This window comes from Pelophylax lessonae (assembly GCF_965119305.1).
Source record: "Pelophylax lessonae genome assembly, chromosome: 4".
In the NCBI taxonomy this organism is placed as follows: Eukaryota; Metazoa; Chordata; class Amphibia; order Anura; family Ranidae; genus Pelophylax; species Pelophylax lessonae.
This window is the reverse complement of record NC_138771.1, coordinates 193211543-193236562: the sequence shown is the minus strand read 5'-3', so window position 1 is coordinate 193236562 and position 25020 is coordinate 193211543. Positions and strand designations below refer to the sequence as shown.

The 25020-nt window shown below is 42.5% G+C and overlaps 1 protein-coding gene across 3 annotated transcripts in view; it reads right to left on the bottom strand.

The window, feature by feature from the left end:
• Nucleotides 1-25020, bottom strand: part of PUS7 (pseudouridine synthase 7) — a 238722-nt gene that overhangs the window by 10359 nt on the left and 203343 nt on the right. For all 3 annotated transcript variants that reach the window (XM_082254435.1, XM_082254433.1, XM_082254434.1), the window contains 4 exons: nucleotides 24024-24150; nucleotides 8820-8921; nucleotides 2054-2183; nucleotides 1035-1126 (listed from right to left, as the gene is read on the bottom strand). In XM_082254435.1, coding sequence (XP_082110561.1) covers nucleotides 1035-1126; nucleotides 2054-2183; nucleotides 8820-8921; nucleotides 24024-24150 — 451 coding nt within the window. The remainder of the gene's footprint in view (nucleotides 1-1034; nucleotides 1127-2053; nucleotides 2184-8819; nucleotides 8922-24023; nucleotides 24151-25020) is intronic.

Here is a 25020-nt window from a genome sequence, read left to right as displayed (position 1 = left end):
AGAAAGCTCTATTGGTGTGAAAAAAAAAAGGTAAAAATTTCATATGGGTACAGTGTTCCATGACTGAGTGATTCTCATTCAAAGCACAACAGCACTGAAAGCTGGAAATTGCCCTGGGCAGGAAGGGGGTGAAAGTGCCCAGTATTGAGATGGTTAAGGAGAAATCCACCCCTCCCCCCCCCCCCAATTATTTTTCAGATACTCACCCACACAGTGAATTCAGCACCCAGCTGATAGCCTTTTCTAGCGACCGCTAAATCCTGCGCAGCCATGTTTATCTGTGACATCCCTGAAAGGCTGCGCCGGCACAGCTTTCCAATGACACACCATTAGGCCTACTCCCCTCCTTTGTTAGTGAATTGGGTGATGTGCAGAGCTCCTGGTACCTCCTGGGATGTGAACGGCACATATTGGTGAAGGCACCAGGGGCATTGACATCATTCACCTAGGCCAATGATGGAGGATAGGGGCATGCTAAAACTAATTTAAAAAATAAAACCCCCAAAACATGATATTTACAGCAGAGAGGGGGGGGGGGCGTGGATAGAGAGTCCATTTAAAGGGTGAAGATCCACTTTAAGTCCTGTATGCATGTGCATTTTAAACTGGCATAAAAAGTTACATTACACAACAGATTCTAAAAAACATTTAAACTCTTTAAATTTTCCTTTGGCTGAAAACTAAGTAACAGAAAAACACATCCGCATTTTTTTTTTTTTTTAATTAAAAATCAGTTTTCTAATGCTTTAATGCCCCCTGCATTTAATGCAGCATATACGTACCAACCGAAAAAATATACTGACTGAGTGAGGAGTGATGACTAATCAGTGTGCTGCCACTCCTATATTCAATCAGGAGGCTCAGGGCTCCTCATTATTAGACATGCGGTTGCTGTTCCCTGGCAGGGGTGCTTACATCAAAAGACTGGCTGAACAGAACAGCTTATTTGGCAGGTAAAACCGTTTTCATAAATGTACTATATTTCATTCCTTGGCTGAAGTTAGACTTTCAGGCACAAACACAAACTTGATTACCTTTGTTAAATACAGGTAATGGCTTTCCTTCCAGCTTTTCCAGATCAGTTCCAACTAGAGGAATTTTGGTGTCATCATATGCAACAATTTCCCTATAAATATTATAGAAAAAAAAATACTTAACCACATGATGAATTAACTCATTGTGTACTTCAATTATTAAACTTATACAACTAAATTAAGATAACTGCAGCATAAAAAGCGCCCTTACATCACCCTAACACAGGAACCTTTTTGGCTGAGAGAGACATGAACACCACATTTTAAAATGTAATTCCATGAGAGCCATACACTATAATATTTCAGGGGTCGGGAACCTTTATTTAATATTCATATTCATGGGCTGTAGCTATACAGTGAGTAGATGGAGCCGTGTGAAAGTGCCTGGAGGCCGGTCGGGAAGAGAGCAGAGCAGGCAGGTATGCAATGAGGCCGGCGTGGCGAAGCGCCTACAGGCCTGCGAGTGATGGAGGTGAGTATAGGCCCTGAGAAAATGGCGGCTGGCCGCTAAAGTCCTCAGAAGTGGATGTGAGAGGCAGCTCCCGCGGGTCCCCGGGTGTCAGAGGGGAAGGAGATTGTGTCTGTCGGGGGAAAAGGAATGGATGGCAGGTCTCCTAACCGGGCGGTGATTGCCAAGGCCCTCAGATGCACAGCACACGAGCCGGCGGCGCTACCGCGACAATCCGGTCACCCAGAGACGAACTGAAGGTAGCCCACAAAAGTGTACCATGGATGGGTGCAGAAATCTCCTTGGCACCGGGCACAGCTACGCAGATGGCACTGGATTTAGTGGTAGAGCTCTGGGACTACACGTCCAGCGCGGCTCACGTCCAGACACGCCCCTTTTAGTAGATTTGTCTGCGAGACAGATGCAGCCATCAAAAGAGCCACGTCTGGCTCGCGAGCCATAGGTTCCCTACCCCTGCCCTAACACATACATACATTATATATATATATATATATATATATATATATATATATATATATATATAGATAGATAGGAGAAATACACTGCTTACCAGCTGACATCTTGAGGATGTATCAGAATTTTTCGGTACGCTCCAGATAGAGAGTAATCTTTAATTTTATGCCTCATGTTCTTGATGTCAAGTTTATCAGCGGCAAGCATTTCTTCATAAGCTGCAGCAACTTAAGGGGGAAAAAAAAAATTTTAATTAACAAAAAGTTGCAAATTTATCAAAATAGTAACAGTTAAAATATATAGGAAAGCTTTTTTTTTTTTTTTTTTTAGTTTTGGAAAGAGTGGAAATAGCTTAGAACATGTCAGGTTTTTATTGCTGTCGGAGCCTGTTATGGAGATTCACCTTCTCTAATTGTCCTGTTTATTGTCATCACGGAAAGTAAAGCAAAAGTAATGTGAAATATTAGGGTCAATTCCTTTTTTGCAGGAGAGCTGGTAAGTGTGTGGAGAAATTTGCAGTAAGATGCACATGGAAGGGCTTTTAACATCACAAAGGCTAGTTATACAGTGACAAGCAAAAGAATGTGGCTTTCTGTGGATTTGCCATAAAATGGGAACAACAATATACAAACACAACGTGCTTAAGAGGATAACGCAAACAAAATTTCTTGTGTCTATTAAACACACTTTAAATATTCACACTGCAGGAGGAAAAAGTAAACCCTTAGCCCTAATAATTGGTGTAACCTCTTTTTTGACACCAATGAATTCAAGCAAGCGCCTTCGGTAGCACTGTATCAGACCTACACAACGTTCAAGAGGAAATTTTTGACCTTTTCTCTTTACAAAACTGCTTAAGCTCAGACACATTTGTAGGAGGTCTGTTGTGGGTGGCTTTTTGCGGTCATTTCACAGTATCTTTATGGGGTTAAGGTCTTGGCAACGCCAACACACTCTTTTTCTGAAGCCAGTCTGTGGTGGATTTTTTTCAATGCTAATGCCCCGTACACATGTACCGATTGTCGGCCGCAAATATTCGGCCGCCGACCGATCGTAGGCTTGTTAGTATGAAGCTTCCGACAGCGAATTTTCAGCCGAACAGAATCTGTTGTGGTGCAGGCATTAAAATTTTTGTAGGCCAACACCAGAACGGCTGATTGTTCGCCAGTCAGTACAGATTTCGGCCGACAGACAGCAGATTGGCAAGACTGGGCATGCTCAGAAAAGAAAAAACACACGGAAAGTTAACCATCACATGACATCACTTCTGCAGTCGGCTGTTGTTGGCCGACAAAATTCATGCGAGTCTTTTGCAGTTTTCAACAGACACGACAGCCCTGGACAAAAGACGGCCGATCGTTCGGCCGACGATCGGTACGTGTGTATTGGGCTTTAGGAACATTGTCCTGCTCCTGCTGCATTATCCAACTTCCACTAGGATTCAGCTGGTGGACAACCACCCTAAAATAATCCTGTAGGATATTTTGGTAAACTTGGGTATTGCTTTCCCCTCGATGATGGCAAGTGGTCTAGGTCCTGATGCAGCCACGCAAGCCCAAATCCTGATGTTCCCTTCACCATACTTCACTGTTGGGATAATGTTCTGATGGCAGTAAGCTGTGCCCATTATGCACGATACATAATGCAGAGTATTCTAACTGAACAAATCAACTTTTGTTTCATCAGTCCACAAAATATTTTCCCAGTAGCATTGTGGTTGGTCAAAGTGCTCTTTGGCAAACTTCAGGCACGCAGCAATGCTTGTTATAGAGAGCAAGGACTTCCTCTGCGGTGTTCTGCCATGGACACCCTGCCTATTCAAATACTTGCATATGGTAGATTAATGAACAAGGATGTTGGCCAGTTCCAGTGATATCTTCAAGCCATTAGTTGTTACTCCTGGCTTCTTCACCTCATTGAGGATTCTGCATTGTACCGAGGGAATCAGCTTTGCTGGGCTTCCATGTCTAAGAAGATTAGACACAGTTCTAAACGGTCTCTATTTATAGACAATTTGTCTAAATGTCAAATGATGGATGCCTAAACACTTTGAGACTACTTTGTATCCCTTTTCAGCCTAATGCAGATCAACTACTCTTGACCATACTGTTTCCGTTCAGAGAGCTCCTTTTTGTGAAACATTGTTCAAATCAGCTGATGCTTCTAATGAACAACAATCCTAAAGGGGTTGTGAACCACATGTTTCATGAATCTGAAGGACTACTTGTACAGGAGCTCAGGAGTCGAATCATGTTACCAGACTCCCCTCCCAGCTCTACACACCCCAACAAATCATCACTCGGGATAGTAGCATGCATGGTGGATGTACTTGTCCTGGTCAATTGAACACCCAAATCCGCACCACCTGACTTCCTCCTGTCCCACAATGCGGAGGTACAGAACAGCTAATCCAGGGGCTGCAGGAGTTAGGGGGTAGAGAGATCTGCAGATGCAGCAACAGGAGACAGGGCCACATCTCATGCATGAATCTATTTAGGTTATCAATCACAGGACGGCAGCAACTTTTTTTTTTTTTTACGTGCGACAGATTTTTTTCAGTGAGGTAAACCGAGAAAGATTGCAGAAGAGTGCCTGCTCCTTTCCCGGCCAGACTGGGGACAGATTACTTGTCCTGCTTCGTTTAATAAGGTAGTGTATTTATTGAAATTTTGATTTTCTGGGTTTACAACTAGCTTTTGATTAAGTAAATAGTCCAAGAAGATGGGTGTGCTCACCAGTATCATCTTTGCCAATGTTGTCAAGAATTGGTCTGAAAAAGATGAGGTCTCCAAGGCCATAAGGCCGTGTTTATCAAATGTAGTTTTTTTTTTTTTTTTAAAACACACAAGGGTTCCACAGTCCAGCACTTTTACCAAAGCACCCTAAATATATGAGCAGTCCTGAGACACATACAAGGAATGAGAGGTGAGGCGTCTAGCAAACCATCGTAGCTAAAAATTAGCTCCACAGCCATCTGTTCCATGCGTTCTTTATAGGAGAGATACATTTAGGCAGCAGTAAGATTCATACATGTCAGCAATCCAAAATCCAGATTATTGCCATCTACACACTTTGCTATCCCCCCATGTGAATCAGCTGGGTGACGCAGCTTCAGGAGCCCCGCTGCACTCCACTCTACAGTGAAACTATTCACAAGCCACACACCAGTTGTTTCAGACCCAATGTAGATTTAATCAGACTGACAGCATGAACTGCACCTCTTAATGAAAATCAGGCCCTAAAGTGTTTTGCCTGACAAAGGTTTAATCATACTGGCCATCAGAGGGGAAAAAGCTTATATAGCCTCAGGAAGGTTAATGTGCCGACCAATACCTGTCCCATTTAAACCCTAAAAAGTCCACTGGAGAAGAACAGATATGGAGTATCAACTATTGGATATCACTGGTGGGTTCCATAGAGGAGTGTCGATTTTATGTGCAATCACAGTGGAAACAGAGATTTTGAGGATTTGCTTGGATGGAATTGTTCTACCTTATAAGAAAAGGATAGACAGGCACAGGCGATGGAAGAGAAATTCCTTGAAAAGGAATATTGTCTAGGTATTACCAGTCCAAAAAAAGGAGCGGTAACTGGTTGAACACCACAGGTAAGTACAGTATAAGCATGGGACCACTCGATGTTTGATACACATCATCCCACCAGATACCAAAGATAGCAAAAAGAGAGGATTGGGACTTTGAGTGAGGCATAAGTCTGATTGTAAAACAAAGCCAAAAAAGTAAAAATAAATATCCATTTTATTAGGTACAACAAATGATGACAATGTTAAAACATGTAAAAATACAAGATAACATACATGAATGATCCCAGTCTGACCAAGACATATTGAAGGTATACAGTGTGTCAATGATCTAAATGCTGGAATTCCAAAGTAAAACAAGAAAATGGTTGAGACAGACATATGTAAATGGTATAGGAGTATTGTTCATTAAGATTGCATCCTATTATGCTCTACGCGTTTCGTGTTTCTACACTCGTCAAGAGCAGAAGCAAACGTTTATCAAAGAATAATATAAATATCAAAAGATATGCCAAAGTGTCTAATAGTATCATCGCCAAGGCATGGCAATGTCTGTCACAATTGGTGGTCTACTTACTAATTGGTTCAAACTGTCGCCACATCGGGCTTATGAAGGAAGGTACTCAGACCATCTAGCCCAGGAACTTTTCCTCCTCCTGGGTTTGGTACTTATTCCCAGCCTCACCATGCATGGTACTCAGTCTGTGGTGGACATGGGGCTTATGAAGGAAGGTACTCAGACCGTCTAGCCCGGAAACTGAGGGAGCAATGCCATGGGCTTGTGGGGTAGAAAAGCAGAGATGTAGGATAGGTGTCATCTCCATGGGAGGAAACCACAGCCTCTGCTAGTCATCCAATATATTTCCTAAAAATATATATAATGAAGCAAGTATATTCATGTATCAAACGTATGTTTTATGGGAGTATACTGTAAATACTGAGTACCATGCATGGTGAGGCTGGGAATAAGTACCAAACCCAGGAGGAGAAAAAGTTCCCGGTCTAGATGGTCTCAGAGTACCTTCCTTCATAAGCCCCATGTGGCGACAGTTTGAACCAATTAGTAAGTAGACCACCAATTGTGACAGACATTGCCATGCCTTAGCGATGATACTATTAGACACTTTGGGATATCTTTTGATATTTATATTATTCTTTGATAAACGAGATTGCTTCAGCTCCTGACAAGTGTAGAAACACGAAACGCGTAGAGTATAATAGGACGCAATCTTAATTAACAATATAATAGGACGCAATCTTCATGAACAATACTCCTATACCATTTACATATGTCTGTCTCAACCATTATCTTATTTTACTTTGGAATTCCCGCATTTAGATCATTGACACACTGTATACCTTTAATATGTCTTGGTCAGACTGGCATCATTCATGTATGTTATCTTGTATTTTTACATGTTTTAACATTGTCATCATTTGTTGTACCTAATAAAATGGATATTTATTTTTACTTTTTTGTCTTTGTTTTACAATCAGACTCAGTCTTATGCCTCACTCAAAGTCCCAACCCTCTTTTTTTGCTTTAGATTATAGGGATGGAGGTACAACGGTTAGTTGTAACCTCATGTAAAGTCCCAACCTCTCTATATACACACACACATATACATATATATATACATATATATATATATATATATATATATATATATATATATATATATATATATATATATATATATATATACACACACACACACACACACACACACACACACACACAGATACCAAAGATAGTCTGAAAATGCTAGACAAGACATGTCATATCTAGAGACGATATGTAATTTGGAGGTCTACAGACAATTCCTTGGACTTCATGATTTGGTTTGTGCTCGGACATGCACTGCTAACTGTGGGACCTTATAGAGACAGGTGTGTGCCTTTCCAAATCATGTTCAATCAACTGAATTTACCACAGGTGGACTCCAATAAAGCTACAGAAACATCTCAAGGACGATTAGTGGAAACAGGTTGCACCTAAGCTCAATTTTGAGTGTCATTACAAAGGCTGTGAATACTTATACACATTTAATTTTTTTTTTTTTTAATTTAATACATTTGCAAAGTTTTCAAACAAACTTCTTTCACATTGTCATTATGTGGTATTGTATGTAGAATGTTGAGGGAAAATAATGAATTGAATCCATTCTGGAATAAAGCTTTAACATAACATAAAATGTGGACAAAGTGAAGCGCTGTGAATACTTTCCAGATGCACTGTATGTCATATCTTGCACAGAGTATAAAAAAACAATATGTTGGTAGCACCACCAGACTCTGATCGGATGCGTGATCAAATAGCCAATATTAGGACTTGAAAGAGAACTAGCGTAGCGACTCACTTTACAGGATGACACAATCTCAGACACTTTTAAAGTGCAAAATATTGAGAGGGTTGATGGAGAGTGGGGGTGACAGGTTCTCCTTAATAGCCAAACAAGAGTTTATTTCTAAAAACATGGATACTGAAAGGGCTCAACTTTGAGTGGGATGTTAAGCATTTTTATTAATAAGATGTTTACCACCCCACCCCCAATTTCTTTCCCTTCTCCCCTCCCCACTCCTAACCTTTCTTTCTATCCCTGTCCCCTTCTTCACCCCCCCCCCCGAAATTTCCTCTCTTTCCTTCCCTCCCTTCTGCAGCCACCACCATTCCTCTTCACCCTCCTCCCCTCCCTACAATACCCCCCCCCCCTTCAGTATGGTTAAGTGCCTGGGCTTCACACTCCTGACAATGCACACCAGTGGTATAGATCAGTCACGAGATTTGATTGACCAACTGTTACAAAATGTTCAAGCAGCGCATGAGATTACTTAAAATCCCTTGGTTCCTATGAGCTTCATAATATTTAGGAAAAGGTGGTCCCATTTAAATAAGTAAAAAAAGGAAAAAAAGCCCATAGCTATCTGCTGCCATAACACCGGTATTAAACGTCAAAGTAATGACATATTTTTACCATGGGCCGGTCGGCAAGTGGTTAAGGGGCCTGATTGGACCCGGAGATAGGCGGGTGTAAATGGACAAAAGTCCATTTACACCCGCCTATCCATAGGGATGAATGGACCTTCCAATCAAGTATACCTGAAAAACTAACTGGTGGACCTGATCAGAACGACTGTCTGAAAGTGGGTTAATTGTCTCCTTCCAAAAAATCTCTAATCCTCCTCCTCTTAAAAAAAAAAACAATCAACAAGTAGTAGCTTACTTACCTAGATATTAGCACTTGTCTTCCCAAAACAAACACAAAACAGAAGTAAATAACCAGACTGAAAGGTAATTAAAAGGAACAGTCTCGATACTTACGTTTGTGCTTTGGGTAGATTACATCAAAGCCTGGCAGTGGCATCACAACATCATGAATGCTGTAGCTTTCAATGTCATTTTCCTCTACAACTACTGCAGTGGCTGTTAAAAACAAAACACAAATGTTATGCCTACAAGTCTTGCCCATTTTTTAAAAGCTACATAACAAAATTAAAAATAAATAAAATTAAAATTAAACCAGTTACTTAAAAGTACATAAGTTGAGGATACATTTGGATAGTGAGACTGAAAGCTGCATGTCACCACAATCTGTGAAATCAGGCATTCAGCTGAAATTCTTTACAAATCTTTACTTTTTACTAGGAAAGCCAAGAAGCTTGATCTCGGATACCGTCCTACCTACAGAAGCCTCCCTTGATAAAAGATAATGGGATTTTTGACTTACCGTAAAATCCATTTCTCTGATGGACACAGCTCCTGATATTCTTAACTATTGGGTTATACTGCCCCCTACAGGAGTAGGACACTAGGCAGAAAAAAAAATAGTCTGGCTACGCCTATGGGCAGTCCCTGGGGGTATACTCCCTCTCTCTGCTAAAAGTACTCAGTTTTGTTACAAGCAGTGTCAGACGAATTACAACTCGACAGAAGGGTGGGTGCTGTGTCCATCGATGAAACATCAGAGAAATGGATTTTACGGTAAGTCAAAAATCCCATTTTCTCTTTCGTTCATTGATGTACACAGCTCCTTTGGGACATCCAAAAGCAGTGTTAACCGCTTACCGCATTCTAACATACCGGTACGTCGGTACACTTTGCGGGGTTATACCGGGATGATGCCTCTAGTTAGAGGCATCATCCCGGTACCGTGGTTTGAAGCCGACGGTCGGCTTTCCGTCGGTAACGACCGATGCGGCTCGGGAGCCGCTCGATCGTTACCCGGGGGGGCGGGAGGGGACGTCCCCCCCCCTCCCGCCGCCTTCCATGGCTTTGCTCGGGGCTCCCGTCCCACCGGGAGCCCCGAGCACCCAGCCGGCACGTCCGCCGGCTGGATGGAGTCCCGATGAATGCCGGAAACGGCATCGATCGGGTCTCCGATGACGTAAACCGGAGGCGGCGTCCATGACGTCACTCCGGGTTACTGTGCTGCAAAAGGCAGCAGATTTGAAAAACGGCTGTATGCAAAAATGACGTTTTCGGCGTTTTGCATAAAGGGAAGTGTAGTGGAGGGGTCTAGGGTCTTTTAGACCCTCGATCCCTCCATAAAGAGTACCTGTCACTACATATTGGTGTCAAAAGGGATGTTTACATTGCTTGTGACAGCAATAAAAGTGATCAGATTTTTTTTTTTTTTTTAAAAAACCTGTAATAAAGTTTAAAAAAAAGAAAAAATAAAAAGGAAAAAAAAATAAAAAATTTTTAGCCGCCCCGTCACCGTTAGCTCGCGCACAAAAAAAAACCGTATACGCAAGTCGAGCCGCGAATGAAATCGCTGTTCAAACCCCACATGTGAGGTATCGCCGCGATCGTCAGAGCGTGGGCAATAATTAAAAAAAAGAGCTACACTCTAAACTGGTAACCGTTAAATTTAAAGCGTCGCAGATTGAGATCTCTATTGACCGTAGTTTGTCGTCATCCCACAGGGGGGCGCAATTTTAAACTGTAACATGTTGGGTATTTACTAGGCGTGACATCTTTCACAATATACAAAAAAAATGGGCTAACTTTACTGTTTAGTATTTTTTAAATGCAGTGAAATGTGATTTTTCAAATTTATTCCAAAAAAATGGCGTTTTTAAAGACCGCTGCGCAAATACCGCGTGACAAATAATTTTGCAATGACCGACATTTTATTCTCCAGAGTCTTCGCTAAAAAAATATATATAATGTTTGGGGGTTCCAAGTAGTTTTCTAGGAAAAAATGCTAGTTTTAACTTGTAAACAAAAAGTGTCCGAAATAGGGCTGGGGCTTAAGTGGTTAAACATGAGGGGTGGGAATAGCTAAAAATTCCCAAGGCTAAAAACAGTAGCCAACAAGGCAACAGGGGCTCAATCAAAACAACTGGAGCCCACCTGAAAAAAACAGTACACCATCAAAGAGGACCAAGCAGCCTGCAGCCAAAAGAGGCATTCACAGATGCCAACACATCCACTTTATAGAACTTTGTGAAAGTGTGCACCTGTGTCACTGACGCCGCCTGATGACGGAAGGCCTAGGAGGCACTGAGCACCCAAGTAGAGTGCCTCTTGATAGGGAAATGAGGAACCTGACCCCTGATGGAATAGGCCTGAATGACCGTCTGTTAAAACCATCAAGAAATGGTCGCAGAAGAAGCGGACAACCCTGTCCGAGATCCAATCGTAAGCACAAATGGTGAGTCCGACTTCCTAAAAGACTGCATAGCTGCAAGGTACACCCTAATTGCCCGAAGCACATCCAAGACATGCAAGGCAACTTCCTTAGGATGTTTTGGCCTGGGACACAGGGAAGGCAAAACAAGGTCTTCATTCAAATGGAAATCAGACACAATCTTTGAAAGGAATGATGGACAGGAGCGAGTTAGGGGAGCGACAGGATAACGCCGCCAGTCAACACAATGGCTAAATTCCCACCTTCTGAGACAGCGTAAACAAGGGAATCTCCCAAAGAATCTCAAAGGTAAACTTCTGGAGGACTGAAAGCACCAAATTGAGGTCCCAAGGCGGCAGGGAGTGTTTGGCCAAGGGTCTTTGAAAGAAGACCGCCAAAGCCGACACCTGGCCTTTGATGGTACTCAAGGCCAATTTCTGTTAAACCCCCCCGTGAAGGAAGGTCAAGATCGGAGCCACCGAAAAAGAAGGATGAAACTCAAAGGACTCATACCATGCAATGTAAGTCTTCCACGTACGATGGTACATCTTCCTAGAAGTAGATTAGCTAGCTTTTAACAGCGTTGGAATCACTGTTTCAGACCAACCCCTATTCTTCAGCACCTAGTGTTCAACAGAGTTGGCAGAAGCTTAAGAGGAGGGAAGGCGTAAATCAAACGATACTGATCCAACGGGGCCACCCTGAGGTGGATGCCAACAGACCCACCTTGGGGGTGCCCCACCAGAGACACAACTGATGAAACACCTCCGGATGAAGAGACCATTCCCTTTGGTCCAACGCCTGACGACTGAGGTAATCCGCCTGCAGTTTTTCACTCCAGGAATGTATACGGCAGAAAGGGCTGGAATGAACGTTTCGCCCACCGGAGAATGCTGGCTAGCTCCAGAGCCTCCAGGATACTTTTTCTGCCCCCCTTGGTGATTAACATAAGCCACGGCTGTGGCATGGTCTGATTGCATGCGCACTGGACATCATTTGAAATGATCCATCCAATGTTCCAGGTACAGTCTGATCGCTCGGAGCTCCAGGATATTGATTGGTAGTCTGGACTCTTCCAAGTAGGGCTGATACAACTAATCAATTATGAAAATGGTTGTCAACTATTTTCATAATCGATTAGTTGATCAGTAGATTAGTTGGCCTGCATACAGAAAGCATTATTTGTTTACATATCAGAAAATACAGTGTAACGCACATACAGCTCAGTACACCGTCCATACAAGTCAGTAGATAGCAGAGAACTTGTGAATGTGTGAGGAGCAATGCCACATGGGACATGTAGTCCTGCGCATGAGTAGGAACAAAGTGATTCTAAAGGCAGATGTTTTTTTTACCTTGCTATTGAGATACTCGATACAATACTATACTTTGCCGTCTCCTATAGGGTCACTTTGAAGGCAGGAGGAGCCAGAAGTGCAGTGGGGGGGGGGGGGGGGGGGGGGCAAAAGAGTAAAATCAGTGCTGCTCTGTGCAAAACCATTACACAGAGCGGTTAAGACAAGTTTACTAGTAAAAATAAAAAATCCAACGTTTACAAATCACTTTAAAGGCTCTGTGAAGGGAAGATCAGCATCTAAACCCAGAGAGGCTGGAGGTTGATAGACTGGAGGTGATATAAAGCATTACAATTACATTTAACCACTTCAATACAGGGCACTTTCACCCCCTTCCTGCCCAGGCCAATTTTCAGCTTTTAGCACTGTTGCATTTTGAATGACAATTGCGCGGTCATGCAACATTGTACCGAAACCAAATTTTGCTAAACAAAAAAAAGACCGAAAAGTTTGAAAAAAAAAAAAGTTTTGTTTACGTTATACAATTTTGTAAATAAATGTTTTTTCCTGCACTGATGAGGCTGCACCGACAGGCACTGATGAGGAGGCACTGATGGGTGGCACTGATGGGATGGCACTGATGGGCATGGATATGTGGCACTGATAGGTAGCACTGATATGCAGCATTGGTGGGCACTGATAGGCGGCACTGCTGGGCACTGATAGGCGGCATTGATGGGCACTAATGGGCATTGATGGGCACTAATGGGCACTGATAGGCGGCACTGGTGGGCACTGATAGGCGGCACTGACGGGCACTGATAGGCAGCACTGACGGGCACTGATAGGCGGCACTGGTGGGCAATAATGGGCGGCACTGATAGATGGCAATGATGGGAACTGGTGGGCAGCACTGATGTGGAGGGCACTGGGGGGGCTCCCTGAGCCCCGATTGCCATCCCTGGTGGCCAGAGTGGGCATCCCTGGGGTCAAGGGTGGGCATCCCTGGTGGTTCTAGTGGCACCCCCCCCCCCCCCCCCCGAGGGTCTGCACTGGTTATCAATGATCTGATTACCAGTGCCGACCTCCCCTGTCAGGGGAACCGCCGATCGGCGCTCCTTTACTCGTGCCTGTCAGGCACGTACTGAGGAAAGCCGATCAACGGCTCTTCCTGTTTACTATGTGACCAGCCGTGATTGGACACGGCTGGTCACATGGTAAAGAGCCTACGTTAGTAGGCTCTTTACCGAGATCGGAGATGCGGTGAGTCAGACTGACACGCCGCATATGACGTCTGGTCAGGATAATACAACCACATTCCCGCCGTCAATTTGCTATAGGGCGGGCGGGACGTGGTTAAAGTAAAAGTTTATTAGTATTGTGCATTATATTTGAAATTATTATATCCATGAAAAAATAATTCCCAGCTTTTTGTACTAAATTATAAATTAAATTATAAAAAAATTATTTTCCCCCCTCCACACTTCATATAGCTTCAGGTCTGACTCACAGTTAAAATACCCTGCATATGCGACTTCTGTGCATATTATATACATACACCTGATACAAGCTATAAGTAGAAATAATAATTATATTATATTATAGTAGTGATTATCTGCTTTTTGTACTATAAAGGGCTATTTTTTTTAACCCCATCATGACAGATGATTAAAAAAAAGCAGGCTGCTGCTACTAAATGTCTTATGCTGCCCATACATGTAATGATTTTTGGACAAGAATATTTGCATGCATATATTTGTACAATCATCATCTGTATATTCGTTAAATGGACGAGTGTTTGAAAATTCCACTTGCTTTTAACATTAAATTTTAAAATGAATATAACTGCTGAGCAAAAACCACATACACTATTTGAAGATTCATTTGATCGAGAATTTTCCTGTCACTGTGGTTGACAACGAACACCGAATAGACCCCACTAATGGTTAGAAAATCAGATGAATGTTCTTAAAAATTCTCTAAAGAAAAATTAGTTTGTGTATGGCCAGCATAAGTGACAGCAGGCACAGGGAGCTTGTATGATTATTATACAACAATCCAGGCTGAAAATTTGCAAAACCGTGTTTTAGGTCTTTTCAAATTTTAAAAATTTAAACCTCTGATAAGAGTCTCAGAGTGGATTAAATCTCAAACTATATAGCTGAATATATACGTATACTTACCACTGCATATAGATAATCAAGATTATTAACTAAATTATACAGCAACCTTTTTTTTTTTTTTTTTTTTTTGAGGTTTATAGCTGATTAATCAGAACAATAATCAGCCAATTAATCGATTACGAAAATAATCATTAGTTGCAGCCCTACGTCCAAGGTTCAGACCCCCTGAACAGAATTTCTGTCAAGAACGCCTCCCCACCCTGACAGGCTAGCATCCACGGTGACCACCGTCCAATATAAGGGGGAGGAAGGATTTGCGGAGTCTTGTGCCATTTGATCAGAATCTCCCTTGCAGGGACCTCATATGGAACTATGCAAATGGATAGACACCATCAGGCCCAGCACTCGTGTGCAAGTCCAGAGGAATGACCATCTGCTGGACAGCAGGAGGCGAATTGCAGCCTGCAGTTTCTGAAGTTTGTCCAGAAGAAGGAGTACGCTGGCTAAGGCTAAGACTGAGTCCAGAGTCAGACCCAGACAGTCTAGTTTTGTGGAAGGAACCAAGGCAGACTACTGAAGAGTCAGAATCCAGCCGAACTTCCTCAGGGTCAGTATGGAGAGCTCCAGGTTTTCCACCAGCGCAGTAGGAGACTCTGCTCGCCCAGGACCGCGATTCCCTGCTGACGTAACAATGCTAGCATTGGGGGCCAGCACTTTGTGAAGACCCAAGGAGTGGAGGAGAGACCAAAGGGTAACCCCACAAACTAATAATGCTCCTCTCCCACGGCAAAGCGCCCCAAAGAGAGCCTATAAGCGGACTGGGGACAGTCACACATTAGAAGGAAAGAACCTTTCCGGAGGGTAAAAAAAAGGAAACTCGATCTTGAAGCCGGACCGTATGACTTTGTGGACCCACTTGTCTTGTACCGGGGAAAACCATGGGTGCGGGAACCAGCAAAGATATGGGTGACGGTGCACTTTCAACCTGAAGGGGCCTTGTCCTGCCTTCTGGTGTAGCCCGCTCTTGACTTGTCAGACTAAGTTCGCTTGGATCCTCCAGAGGAGGCCCTGAAGGGCTTTGATCCCTTGTCGACCTTGAGGGACGATAAAAACTTCTCATGAGCCGAGAAGTAGGGCCCACATCTACAACAATGGTTCTTGCCCTTAGTAGCCTGTGGAAAAAGGGTACTCTTCCCCCCGTGAGACCTTCAATGACGTCATCCAGGGTAGCACCTTGGGGCACTTTGCCGTGGAAGAGAAGCATCTCCCCAAAACAGGAAGATTAGTCAAGGCCTTTTTAGAAGTTTGGTGCGCAGACCAGCATGTGAGCCAAAAGACACGCCAAAGGACCACTGTTGAAATAGAGAGCTGAGCCACTAGGGAAGCCGCATCCAAAGAAGCATCACAGATAAACTGCAGCCCCTGGACCAGCTGGTCCGCCAGCTCAGCAAAGGCAGGGGGGAGCTGTTCTCCCTCCAGGTCATAGCGTAAAAGCTTAGCCCACTCGGTCAGAGTCTGCGAAACCAGGGCAATGGTGAATATCGGCCGAACCAGACAGGGTGTACATATTCCAGGCCACAGCCTCCGCCTTCCTGTCAGCCGGGTCCTTAAAGGTCAGGGACTCTTCAACCGGAATCATTGTTGCCTCTGCACAGCATGTTACATACTACTGACCTCTGCAAAGCGTGTTACATACTACCGACCTCTGCACAGCATGTTCCATACTACCGACCTCTGCACAGTGTGTTACATACTACCAACATTCACATTTGACATTACTCAGTTTACCCCTAGATCAGACAAGTTCTATCCGGCCCTGTGAGGACAGTAAGGGTGTAACCCCCCCCATAAGGTGGATATATATAGAACTACACCATTCTTAAGGTGAATGGAAATAAACTCCCCTTATGAGGGTGCCAGTGATGTCAGGATTGTCTAATTTTATCGAGAAAATTATTCAGATCGATAAATTCCCTAGGTGAGTTATGTTGGCACAGAGCCCTTAACAGTAAGGTCTCATGCAGGAACAAGATGGTGGAATAGGGATTGCATTGGGCTATGAGTAGGGTTAAGCCCAAGTATTCCAGACAAGACTGGGGAAGGAATTTAAGAACTTGGCAAAACCCATTTCTTTTTATTGCAGGCACAAAGGAGTATTAAGTACCCTTTCAATACACATCAGATAGTGTAACATTTCCATGTGACTCTACAGAGCAGACCAAAGAATAGTACAGATTTTGTCCAGAATTGGGTTATCCTAGAGAGATAAACTATCCAGCAAATCCTGAAAAGAATACCAATTGTTGCACTGCATTCCATATCTTTGCATAAGTGTTGATGTATACATGCTTTTATACGATTTGCAAAAGCAGTAGATTATTCCCAAAGCATCAGTAAACCATGATCACCCCAAGATTTTAACAAATAGAGGTAGAGGCTTGTTGTTGCCTTGCTATGTAGGACAATCATTTGCTGCTGTGTTACCATACTCAAATATATATTTATTGGTTTTACATTCTCATGCAACCTACTGGTATACAATAGAGAGACAGTTTCCCATGTTTTGTAGCGTTTTTCAGTGGTGTCTGCTAGAAAACAGACTGTAATATATATATAAATAATAATATATTTATTTATTAGGTCTGCCTAACAAAATTACCCTTTAACCACTTCCCGCCCGCCCTATAGGCAATTGACGTCGGGAATGTGGTTGTATTATCCTGACCGGATGTCATAGGACGGTGGCAGGATAATACAGCTCTGGGCGCCCCCGGGGGCGCGCAGAGCGGCGATCGTTGATGCGAGGTGTCAACCTGACACCCTGCATCTCCGATCTCGGTAAAGAGACTACTGACGTAGCTCTTTACCATGTGATCAGCCATGTCCAATCACGGCTGGTCACATAGTAAACAGGAACAGCCGTTGATCGGCTTTCCTTAGTTTGTGCCTGACAGGCACGAGTAAAGGAGCGCCGATCGGCGGCTCCCCTGACAGGGGGGGGTCAGCACCGGTAATCAGATCATTGATTACCAGTGCAGACCCTCGGGGGGGGGGGATGCCACTAGAACCACCAGGGATGCCCACTATGACCCCAGGGATTCCCACTATGGCCACCAGGGATGGCAATCAGGGCTCAGGGAGCCCCCATTGCCCTCCCCATCAGTGCTGCCCACAAGTGCCCATCATTGCCATCTTTTAGTGTCGCCCACCAGTGCCCATTAGTGCCGACCAGTGCCGCCTGTCAGTGCCCATTAGTGCCGCCTATCAGTGCCCACCAGTGCCACATATCAGTGCCACCCCATCAGTGCAGTCTCATCAGTGCAGTCTCATCAGTGCAGTCTCATCAGTGCAGGAAAAAAAACGTATTTATTTACAAAATTATATAACAAACAAAAAACTTTTTTTTTCAAACTTTTCGGACTTTTTTTATTTGTTTAGCAAAAAGGAAAAAACCTTGCGGTGATCAAATACCACCAAAAGAAAGCTCTATTTGTGGGGGGAAAATGACAAATTTGGTGTAGGTACAGTGTTGCATGACCGCGCAATTGTCATTCAAAATGCAACAGCGCTAAAAAGGGGAAAATTGGCCTGGGCAGGAAGGGAGGAAAGTGCCCTGTATTGAAGTGGTTAATAAAATAAATGATTGGTTTAAGGGAGACTATCACAAGCCCCTTAAATATGCTCCAAATATGATAATTTGAAACATCCGTATGGGTGTTCAGAAATAAATGTATCTTTCCTGGGATGTGATTGTTACAAATCTATTCAAAAGATACATTTTATTTGGGCAGATCTACCTTGTGTCAAATTAATAATGGATGCAATTATAGTTCTAGTCTTACTATTTCCAAGCAAAAGATCTATACAGAAGGCCACTACGCCAAGGATAAACAGGAGAATGCCCTTGTATTTGGAAAAGCATTTCCTTGTATGTCCTCCAGCCCAGTTCAATGATCAATTGTTTAAGACTAGTGGGATGATTTATATATAGTCAGAGGATCAGAACTTACTCATCTCTCCTGGGAGGAGTTTAAGATCATATTAAAATTCCCCACACATAGAAAAAAGGCATCCAAATATTGTACTAAAAATGAAATGGCTGCACATACAATGTCCAGCAAAGCAGGTAGTGGGTTATAATGCCCAACTATAATAAATGGTATAGAACACATAGCAGCATATATAAATTCTAATCGGGCCTCAGGGTCTACTTTAGTTTTGATAAATTCTCAAAGGACTTGTCTATGGACAACTATACTCCCTAGAATAAGAAGCGCAACATAAATAGCAGGACCACTGGAGCAATGGCTTGTGAAAAAATTTCACTTTCTCGAAATAGGATGGGTCTCTTGTAAGTAAATTACGTAGACATTAGATTGTTGAATATGCTTAAATCGCATTGTCCGCATTAGTACGGTACCTAGGCTCCTCACATTCCAAGATATGATTCTACACATATTATATGCCATCATATCCAAAAGTAGCATTTGGTTTAGAGAAAGTATAAAGTCCAGTGTAGTAATAAGGATGGTAGATCTATGAAAGTTACCCAAGTTCTAAAAATTAAAAAATAGGTAAATAAATTTGATATAAAAACAAGCCTAGTAAAAAAATTCTCAACATGCTAACTAAATCACTCATATACAGTGCATTGCAGAGTTTTTGGCCCCCTTAAACTTTGACCTTTTGCCACATTTCAGGCTTCAAACATAAAGATATAAAACTGTAATTTTTTGTGAAGAATCAACAACAACAACTGGGACACAATCATGAAGTGGAACGAAATTTATTGGATATTTCAAACTTTTTTAACAAATAAAAAACTGAAAAATTGGGCGTGTAAAATTATTCAGCCCTCTTAAGTTAATACTTTGTAGCGCCACCTTTTGCTGCCATTACAGCTGTAAGTCGCTTGGGGTATGTCTCTATCAGTTTTGCCCATTCCTCCTTGCAAAACAGCTCGAGCTCAATGAGGTTGGATGGAGAGCGTTTGTGAACAGCAGTATTCAGTTCTTTCCACAGATTCTCGATTGGATTCAGGTCTGGACTTTGACTTGGCCATTCTAACACCTGGATATGTTTATTTGTGAACCATTCCATTGTAGATTTTGCTTTATGTTTTGGATCATTGTCTTGTTGGAAGACAAATCTCCGTCCCAGTCTCAGGTCTTTTGCAGACTACATCAGGTTTTCTTCCAGAATGGTCCTGTATTTGGCTCCATCCATCTTCCCATCAATTTTAACCATCTTCCATGTCCCTGCTGAAGAAAAGCAGGCCCAAACCATGATGCTGCCACCACCATGTTTGACAGTGGGGATGGTGTGTTCAGGGTGATCAGCTGTGTTGCTTTTACGCCAAACATAACGTTTTGCATTGTTGCCAAAAATTTCGATTTTGGTTTCATCTGACCTTCTTCCACATGTTTGGTGTGTCTCCCAGGTGGCTTGTGGCAAACTTTAAATGATACTTTTTATGGATATCTTTAAGAAATGGCTTTCTTCTTGCCACTCTTCCATTATGGCCAGATTTGTGCAGTATAAGACTGATTGTTGTCCTATGGACAGAGTCTCCCAACTCAGCTGTAGATCTCTGCAGTTCATCCAGAGTGATCATGGGCCTCTTGGCTGCATCTCTGATCAGTCTTCTCCTTGTATGAGCTGAAAGTTTAGAGGGACGGCCAGGTCTTCGTAGATTTGCAGTGGTCTGATACTCCTTCCATTTCAATATTATCGCTTCAAATTTTTCAGTTTTTTAATTGTTAAAAAAGTTTGGAATATCCAATACATTTCGTTCCACTTCATAATTGTGTGCCACTTGTTGATTCTTCACAAAAAAATTACAGTTTTATATCTTTAGGTTTGAAGCCTGAAATGTGGCAAAAGGTTGAAAAGTTCAAGGGGGCCGAATACTTTCGCAATGCACTGTATGTATATACCATATATGTATGCAATCTTGGCATAACAGGTGCTCATACCCTAAAGAAAAAGGTCAACCAATCGCACACAGGACGCTGACTCACTGATCACTGTTTTGGTTACAGTGAGTCAAGCCGACAAGCTGTTTTATACATCTGCACCAGTTCATTACAGGTCATGTTGGTTGATATCAGTGATAGGAGCATTGGAGTGCTACTTTTTGGTTTGTCTACAGGTGCCAATACTGGATATAGAGAAATACTGGGATGTGGTGAGAAAGCCAATATTGAGGCTCAAAAGAGAAATGATGCATAAAATAAGCTATTTTATACTATTATAGCTAAAACATGGATTAAAGCTAATGCTGAATACGGCACCAAGAGCATCATCAGTCATTTCTTGGTGAAATGCTGTTTTGTGAGGGGCTATTCCTTTACATGCTCTGCAGTTGTAAAAACAGAAAATTGTCAGGAAAGGTGGCTTGTAGCGAATTCTAAAATAAATGTATCTGGTTTCGCTCCGATTTCTCAAGAAACTCTATAATCCAGATATTATTCCACCTAAGGTCGTTTTCTATTATTCGCTTCCTGCTGTCAGAAAAAAACTTTTTTTTGTAGCTGATAAAAAAAGAAAAGGGTCCAAAGCATCTTCTAGTGAGGAAATGTGTTCTTTTTCTCAGTTACCATTTGCCCTCATGCTGTGCAAATTTTAATTTCTTACATTTTCCCTGTTAAGGATGCACTGCAGGCTGTAATCGCTGAACTTGTTCATTTACATGCTCCAGCATTCATTTCAGTGTTTTCTGTGAGCCCATCACAGACCTGCCAGGGTTAGCCACATGGCGAGCGTCTTTCTTAAGCCTGGTACACACCAAAAGAAAACTGCGAGCTCCTGTTGGAGCCGCTGTACTAACGTATCCAACATTAGTACAGCAATCTCCTTCGCTGAGCTGTTGTGTTCTGAGAGGGGAACACTTTCAAATTGAGCACACTCATGGAATGGAGACAAACTATGTTAGTTTAAAATCTATATTGGTGACACTTTTAAATTTTTTTTACAGGTTACCTATTTAGAGTTACAGAGGAGGTCTAGCGCAAGAATTATTGCTCTCGCTCTAACGTTCGTGGTGATATCTCACATGTGGTGCGAACCCCGTTTACATAAGTGTGCGTGACGTGTGTATGTGTTCAATCCTGTGCACGAGCACAGAGGGATGAGTTGCTTTAATTTTTTTTTTTTTTTTTAACCACTTCTATCCCTCATACAAGGAATGCAAACATCCCTTGTGAAAGAAATAAGGATGACAAGTTCTCTTTTTGGAGAGATCCGAGGCCAAAAAGACCCCAAATCTTTACCATTAAAAACAAAAAAAGTTTACTTCCTCCCTAGACAGAAAGTGTCACCTTGGTTCTCCAAGGCAATAGAGATGATCAGAGACAATCTGGTCTCTGTCCACCTCTGTAACCAGGCGGCAGCACCATCGGATCATTTCTTAGGCGCGACGGTAAAAACAGTAAGCCTGAGAAACACCAATGAGTTGTGGTGGTGGGGAAACGTCCCCTCCCGCTGCTTCTGAAAGCGATCCAGTGGCTAATGAGCTTCTCGGACCACTTTCATGAGAAAGCCATCCGCCGGCTAAAAAAATAAAGGGAGGTAAACGTTTTGCAAACCACAACATATATACCGTATCGAACAAAAGTGAGTACACCCCTGACATTTTTTGTAAATATTTTATTATATCTTTTCATGAGACAACACTGAAGAAATTACACATTGCTACAATGTAAAGAAGTGAGTATACAGCTTGTATAATAGTGTCAATTTGCTGTCCCCTCAAAATAACACACAGCCATTAATCTCTAAACCGCTGGCAACAAAAGTGAGTACACCCCTAAGTGAAAAAGTCCACATTTGGGCCAAATTAGTCATTTTCCCTTGCCAGTGTCATGTGACTCGTGTTACAAGGCCCCAGGTGTGAATGGGGAGCAGGTGTTAAATTTGGTGTAATCACTCTCATTCTCCCATACTGGTCACTGAAAGTTTAACATGGCACCTCATGGCAATGAACTCTCTGAGGATCTGAAAAAAAAAAGAATTGTTGCTCTGCATAAAGATGGCCTAGGCTATAAGAATATTGCCAAGACCATAAAACTGAGCTGCAGCACGGTTGCCAAGACCATAAAGCGGTTTAACAGGACAGGTTCCAGACAGAACAGGCCTCGCCATGGTCGACCAAAGAAGTTGAGTACAGGTGCTCAGCATCATATCCAGAGGTTGTGTTTGGGAAATATACGTATGAGTGCTGTCAGCATTGCTGCATACGCAGCACACTGAATCAAATTGTTCTGTAGGGTTGTCGTCCCAGAAGGAAGCCTCTTCTAAAGATGATGCACAAGAAAGCCTGCAAATAGTTCGCTGAAGACAAGCAGATTAGGGACATGGATTACTAGAACCATAACTTGTGGTCTGACGAGGCCAAGATAAACTTATTTGGTTTAGGTGGTTTAAAGCGTGTGTGGCAGCAACCAGGTGAGGCGTACAAAGACAAGTGCGTTTTGTCTACAGTCAAGCGATGGTGGTGGGAGTGTCATGGTCTGGGGCTTCGCGAGTGCTGCTGGCACTAGGGAGCTACAGTTCATTGAGGGAACCATGAATGCCAACATGTAGCTGTAACATACTGAAGCAGAGCATGATCCCCCCCTCCCTTTGGAGACTGGGTCGCAGGGCTGTATTGCAACATGATAATGACCCCAAACACACTTCCAAGACCACCACTGCCTTGCTAAAGAAGTTGAGGGTAAAGGTGATGGAGTTGCCAAGAATGTCTCCAGACCTAAACCCTATTGAGCATCTGTGGGGCACCCTCAAAGGGAAGGTGGAGAAGCACAAGTTCTCTTAACATCCACCAGCTCAATGATGTCATCATGGAGGAGTGGAAGAGGACTCCAGGGGCAACCTGTGAAGCTCTGGTGAACTCCAAGAGGGTTAAGGGCAGTGCTGGAAACTAATGGTGGCCACACAAACTATTTACACTTTGGGCCCAATTTGGACATTTCGACTTAGGGGTGTACTCACTTTTGTTACCAGCGATTTAGACATTAATGGCGGTGTGTTGAGTTATTTTGAGGGGACACCAAACTTACACTGTCATACACGCTGTATACTCACTACTTTACATTGTAGCAAAGTGTAATTTCTTCAGTGTTGTCCCATGAAAAGAAAATATTTACAAAAATGTGAGGGGTGTACTCACTTTTGTGAGATACTGTATATATGTAAACAGAACCTAATAGATTGGCAGTGGGGACACTTTTCGTTGGGTCTATTTTAAAAATCAGACCCATGCGTTCTTTCCAAAAAGGATGCTACATGTGATGTAACTAAAATATTCGAACAAAAACAGAGGGGGGGAAAAAAAAGCCAAAATGATTTTTAAAAATAAATGCTATACAGACATGGACTTGATACGACTATGACTTAACAGTCTGACAAAAATATCTTTAGCAAAATTAAATAATTCCCAATGCTTTTAGATATCTCCATATAAAAAAATGAATACCTTCTTTTAGTACAAGGTCACCCGGTACAATTTTTAGTCCATACTCCTCAATTCTCCTGCTCACCAGGTTATTCCAGACATAGCTTTGATAACTGTGGATATACATCAATCGGTTGTTCCTAGGAATCTGAAGATAAAAAATATATTTCATAAAAAATAAATATATACATATCTCTCCAGAATACTTTTTATGTAAGAGACTAATTGTTAGCTTAAAGCAGAACTAAAGTTCCAATACTTACTGCTGCTTTAATGGTCTGAGGTCCCACGCTGGCACCTTCTCCTTAGCTTCTTCCAGGTGCTGGTCTTCAGCAAACCTGATTGACCGGCGCCACTCCCCCACATGTGCAGGAGTACAATCATCCCAGCTAACAGGCACTGCAATGGAACGTAAGCTGAGCTGCACATGCAGTATACATTCTGCAGATAACTGCAAGCAGGCAGATAGGTTTACATTATTGCAGAAAACACATTGCATGTCATTTCTGCAATAAAGAACCGGCCTGCTTATTTTCTAATGAAGACTTTAGCTCTGCTTTAATGGCAATCTATATTTTTAATGGGTACCTGGCAAGACAGAATTCTGAAAGCTACCATTTTGAATTGCTTTCAAAAAGGTGCAAGCTCCAGATCTTGCATCTACAGGTAAAAAATATCCCACCAAAACTTGATCACTCCTGGTATAAAAAGCCCTGCTTGTACCACTGTAATATGTGAGCCGTAGGCCTAAACAAATTTGCAATGACTCAATAATGCAATAAAGCATGTTTTATGAGAAAATAAAAATACACTTTTCACAAACCTGGGAGTTTAAGACGAAGAAACAAATGGACAAGCAGACTTTGGCTAGAGTAAACCCTGCATGTAAAAATGATTGATCTAGACATAGATACAGGTTTTTCAAATTTCTTTCTGTGTGTGCGCAAAAGTCAACAGGAAGGGGATGTCCTCAAGCCAAACATTTAGCGGAAACAGTAAATCTTTGTTAAACATACTG